The sequence below is a fragment of the Vitis vinifera genome, chromosome 7, assembly GCF_030704535.1.
Source record: "Vitis vinifera cultivar Pinot Noir 40024 chromosome 7, ASM3070453v1".
Classification (NCBI taxonomy): Eukaryota; Viridiplantae; Streptophyta; class Magnoliopsida; order Vitales; family Vitaceae; genus Vitis; species Vitis vinifera.
Genome location: NC_081811.1, coordinates 14,976,279 through 14,981,904, shown reverse-complemented (window position 1 = coordinate 14,981,904; position 5,626 = coordinate 14,976,279). Strand labels below are relative to the sequence as shown.

The 5,626-nt window shown below is 30.0% G+C and overlaps 1 protein-coding gene across 1 annotated transcript; it reads right to left on the bottom strand.

Annotated features, from left to right (window-relative positions):
• Positions 1–319: 319 nt before the first annotated feature.
• Positions 320–3,022, bottom strand: LOC104879877 (uncharacterized). The gene is made up of 6 exons (XM_059738030.1): positions 2,733–3,022; positions 2,461–2,640; positions 2,267–2,371; positions 2,126–2,195; positions 1,521–1,594; positions 320–427 (listed from the first exon to the last, which is right to left on the bottom strand). Exons 1-6 carry the CDS (start codon positions 2,876–2,878, stop codon positions 424–426), a joined length of 579 nt encoding a protein of 192 aa, XP_059594013.1. The 5' UTR covers positions 2,879–3,022; the 3' UTR covers positions 320–423.
• Between the last annotated feature and the right edge of the window lie 2,604 nt (positions 3,023–5,626).

Here is a 5,626-nt window from a genome sequence, read left to right as displayed (position 1 = left end):
TTGTCTATTTCGACACTAAAAAAAGTGTCATCTTATGTGGATAATAATATTGAAAATCCCCCTGTTGAAGTGATATATTTTTGTATGTCCTGTTATATATAATTTTGGCTACATGATTATTTATAAAGTACCAAACAATAACTTCAATATTAATAACTACATCTTCCAAAAGAAATTGAATAAATTTGGGAATGATATAATGATAAAGAACTAATGTCTACATAGTTAATTAATACGCAAATTTGTAAATGTATCAAAATATTTACAAGCATATTTTCCAACTTCAACATATATAAAACAAGTATACATGTACCAAAAAACAAGGTCTCCAAATTCCTTATCAAAAATAATATTACAAAAAGAAGAAGAAGATGCCAAAAGTATTTTTGTTGGTTGCATATCCACTCCTGAACTTGAAATCTCTTACCTGTATGCATTTAAAAAAAAAATTAATAGAAGAAACAAATTATGTTTAGTTAATATACATGCAATATTGAAAGTTAAATCTAAATCTATAAATGGTCCATGAAAGAAGTGCAAATGAGAATAACTTGGTATTTAATGAGATGTTATGCTTCAATGAAGATGAAAATTTTTTTAATTTGATACTTGTTTATAAAATATTAAAATACTTTTTTAGTTCATTATTAAGTTAGAGGAAACAAGTTAGGCTTTCAATGGTATAAATTCTACAATATGGAATGTAATATAATATTTTCTTATCTATGTCTAACATATCAAACTCATTTCTCATAAATAAATATATGAATATACCAATAGGTATGGTTTATAATTAGTTTCAATCATAAATCATCATATCTAGTAATATAAGACATTTAATATTAACCATTTGCAAATGCCTTAATTTCTTCTTACAACTTTCCTATATTACCAAATTTAGTTAACTAATAACATTCCATAAGGAAAAAAAGAGTATTAAACTAAAAATTAAAAGAGCATAACCAAGGCAATAGAAACCTACAAATCATTGGTTAAATGTCATGATAACAACCATTCTAAAACTTGCCTTTATTTTCAATTCCAAAATTATAACCCAAATATAATAATTAACCTTACACAAAAAAAAAGCTCTCTACCATCCCTCCATCCAACAACAACCTTTACAACAACAATAACTTCTCCATACAACAATAACAATTTCTCCATACAACAATAACAATTTCTCCATGTAACAACAACAACAACAATAACAATAACAATAACATTGATGATCGATGGTGATAATTATATTAGTAATAATTTGATTTGTTTAGTCCAAACATATAACAATAACAACTTCTCTATGCAACAACAACAATAATAATGACAACATTGATGATCATGATATAATAATTTGATTTATTGAGTTCACAAATTATATGCTTCTTCTCCATACAACAATAACAAAAATAACTTCTCCATGTAACAACATTGGCGATGATGTAATAATTTGATTTGTTATATTGAAATAGATTATGTATAAAACTATTATATTCTATCACTATGGAGGAAAAAATTACTTATCATGAGATGAGAACTTATGAGAATCGTCAAAATGTGATCTACAACTCTTACTGGACTGAAATGAGGGCATCTGCATACATAAGATGGTAAATTAAAAAAATTAGTCCATTCAAGACTTCATTAATAATGAAAATCAAGCATTATAGATGTTAATTTATACCTTCAGGCATGGGTAAGAATCAATTGAGTTGCCAACATAACCCACTCAGATCGTACTTCATTAAGCTCAACTTCACTATACTATTTTTTCCCTTTAAAGTAATAATTAATTGTACATACATGATGATTAGTTAAGTTAACAAAAAATTACTAAAGTATAGAAACTAATAAAATTTATTAATGAGTATATACCTTTGTGGATAGGAGGCTTGGATCAACAATTATATCTTTCATGTATCTCATCACATAATAACCACACTCCACACTTCCTAGTTGTCTTGGGCACTATAGGCACACATATGAATTATGGTACCATAAAAACATTAATATCATGATGTTTTATGTCATTATTATCTAAGTGACAAAACATAAAACCATATTCAAATTTTAGGGTTGATATAAGTGGTCATATGATATATCTTACTCTAACCAAGTAACTTACCACTACTTTTACCCATGTTGGCTCCCTCTTTGATGATCTTTGTTTCTTTGGTGGATGAATTCGTAGTGCCCTACATGGAAATGAAAATTAACATTTTAGATACTATGCACTATATTCAAGTATGGAAATGAAGACACTTACATGTTAACAATTTCCTTAAGATCATCACATGGTTGCTTTTGCATCGGATCAAGGTAGTACGCAATCATTGTCCTCATATCCAATGCCACCAAGACCCAGTGGAAACTACAATAGTACATTAGATATTATTTAGTAATTAGCATTGATTAAGCTATTTAACATTAAAAAAAAACTTAATATTTTTCATAACTTACTCAGGGTTATATGGAATAAAAATGTAGTCAGCACGCTTTGCATGCATTAAATGATTTGCAATCAACCTTGACCTATTTTCCTTTGTTGTCTCACCCATTCCAGCTTTAGAGACTAAAGCTGGATTGATAAAAGCAAATCGTTCGGTGAGCCTTGCATCACTTAGCTTTTTCTGTAGGTGCCTGTTTAAATTCCACATACCTTGATAAGAAATGACCATTTTACTTTTATATATATAAATTAACACACATTAGCAAGTTATAAAATTATTTACCATATATAATATATGACACAATTAGCCGACACTTCCTTAAATGAAATTATCATATCCATGTCTTCTTTCATAAGGAAGGTCTTAAAACTCTCGCCAAATACATCATTTGGGACCTCCACACCTTGTGCTTTCCCCTCATTTAGCATGAGACCTACTAATGCATCAAAATTGTTGATATCTTGAGGGTTTTCACCAATTTTCAAGTCATTTTCTGTTGTTTTTTGTCTTTTCCCTTTGTGAGATCCCTATAAAAGAAAGCACCATGTTTTCAAATGATATACATATCTTTATAAACTATTGTAAATGAAAATAACACACCTTAATGAATTTAGTACTCAAGTTGACTAAATGGGTTGGCCATAAAACTTGGTAGCCCACTGCCGCTCCAACTGTTGTAGCTTGTCCAGGAATGGGAATAGGAAGTGGTGTATTTGACTCATAGGGAGCATCCAAAACAACTAGGTAGTTAGGACCACAATCCATTACAATTGTTCCACCAGCCACTGTATTTTCTCTGGTCCCTACTGCCAACTCACATTTTCTTGCCTTCAAAAGTAAATTAAATTGTTAATTTCAATATAAAAAAATAATCAATAAATGAAGTTTAAAGTGCATTGACTATGTTAGGGCTATATTTAAGACATAAAGTTACATATTTTATAAGTAATAGTGGTAGTGGAATAGAATATTACTAGTAGTAATTATACTGTAATAGAATCTACCTAAAATGTAAGTATTAATCTAACAAAAATAAAAGCAATTGGAAGAAATTATTTATGAAAATTATCTAGGAATTTGTGACAATTACGTCATTGAACTAGGAAATGTAAACTAAAAATAACACACCTTCATGTGTGGTTCTATTTTCACAGGTAAGGTCTCCTCCTCAACTTTACGAATTGGTTTCTCCACTACTTCGGGTAGAAGCAACAGTTTTGATTTCATGTTGGAACTACTCACATCGGATTGTGGTGTAGCAACTCCTATCTGAGATAGTCTCGCTAACACATCAGCCTCAAACTTAACTTGACGTTCTTGAGGTTCTTTTAAAATATCCCTCACAACACGTTCTGACATACTATTGAAATATCGTCCAGGCGTGTAGTGCTTCCCTTTAGCTCGAACCCGACCAGTATACTCAGGAGTACCTAGTGCTTGAGAAAGTATGTCATTGCTCCCACTATAGCTTATGCCACTATCTTGAGACTCTTTCATCAATTCATCCTAAAACAAAAGGAAGTTATGAAGTTAACTTTCAAATAAGTAAAACCAAATAAGGTGCTTAAAGATGTGATTTTTGGGTACAAAATGTCTACTTACTATTTTTTCCACTACCGGTAGGACCACATCATCATAGTTGCCATCTTTTTTTTGCATTGGCCTCTTCCAAAGTAAACTTCTATCAATGCTTTCTGTGGAGCCAACTTCAATGATCTAATAGAAATAGAAAATTAAAGATAGTTATTAGATGACACATGTGGTTTTATTTCTATTTTTTTGTCAGAAAAGAAACAATTAAGAAACCCATATAAAATATTCATTCATTACTTATACAATCATATAAAATTAAACCACAATAAGAATTAACAAAAACTTACCATCTCTTCTTCAAGTCCAACATACCCTTTTCTACTTAGATGATGATTATATATATGCTTCTTTCTTCTCTGTTTTTGTACTTCCCTATATTCCTACAAATTAAAATGGATGCTTAGTATATATATGTGGATGCATGTAGTATGTTTAATGTTAATTGTATTTGTACCTGGAATTTTTCAAACAACCTATTTTTCACAAAAATATTCCAATCTTCATCATCGATAAAATGATATTCAGCTGGTGGTTTCTTAAGAAGCTCTGGCTCATCTTTGAAAGGAAGAATATGTTTCACAGTCAACGTGTTCTTAAAAGATCGAAAACATTTTCCCAATGTAAGCATACAATTCCTTCTGCTTTTCTTGTCTAATGTAAAAGCAATCTACAAATTATAAAGTCATTAGTTTCTCAAAATTTGAAAGAAATATAGAGATTGTAGAAAACTTATTTATGTTAAAAAAAAAAGTAACCTCAATAGAGTCCCACAACTTATCCTTCAATTGTTCAGGGACATCTCGCTATGTGTTATATCTGATTGGTACCATCGTATGTGCCAATACACCTAAGTAGCTTGTTAGGTGCACAGAAGATTCTCCTACATAGATACCATCAGCATTGTACTTTATGACCAACTTTATCCCTCTATTCCTATTCCTTATAATCATGGATTTCCTTGTTGTCCCTCTATATTTTTTTTGTGAAGGGGTTTTCTCTTCCTTTGAATCCATGCCTATAACACATCAATGAGAAATGATAAGTATACCCATTAATTGCAAGTAAAATTGAATTTTTTCTAACATGAACTCATATTAGTAACATGAACATACTAGGGACATTTTACATGCTAGATAACAATATTCACATGTTGTCATGAAATATTTAAAAATAATAATAATAAAAACTTACTAGAAGATCCTCACCAAACTTTTTTCTTATGGAACTAGAAATCATAAGCTTTGAACTGAGACAAATTGATATCCTTGTATTACCCTTTAGATCACTTTGAGATATGTGTATAATAATAATCATGAAATAGGGAATCAATAAATTTAGAGACATGATGAATTTAATCCACTTAGAAAATAAATAAACTATTTACTGAAATGCAGAATTTCAATATTAACAAGTTAATGGGATAGTTACAACCTTCACAACAAAACAATAAGGTCATAAATTTAGTTACATAGAAGATTTGTTATCAATCCAGAATCCCTCACAGTCTCCTCGAATGCAAATGACATCAGAGTCATCCATTGTATCAAATGATTCAACTTGTGCCAAGGTGGTAATGAGAGGAT

Excerpts from the sequence above, each read along its gene's own strand:
- LOC104879877 (XM_059738030.1), bottom strand. The coding sequence starts at position 2,878 with ATGCTAAATGAGGGGAAAGCACAAGGTGTGGAGGTCCCAAATGATGTA. Across the intron at positions 2,641-2,732 it reads TGTGTCATATATTATATATG|GCACCTACAGAAAAAGCTAA; the intron begins GTAAATAATTTT and ends GAATTTAAACAG. Across the intron at positions 1,595-2,125 it reads CAACATGGGTAAAAGTAGTG|ATGCCCTCATTTCAGTCCAG; the intron begins GTAAGTTACTTG and ends TTATGTATGCAG.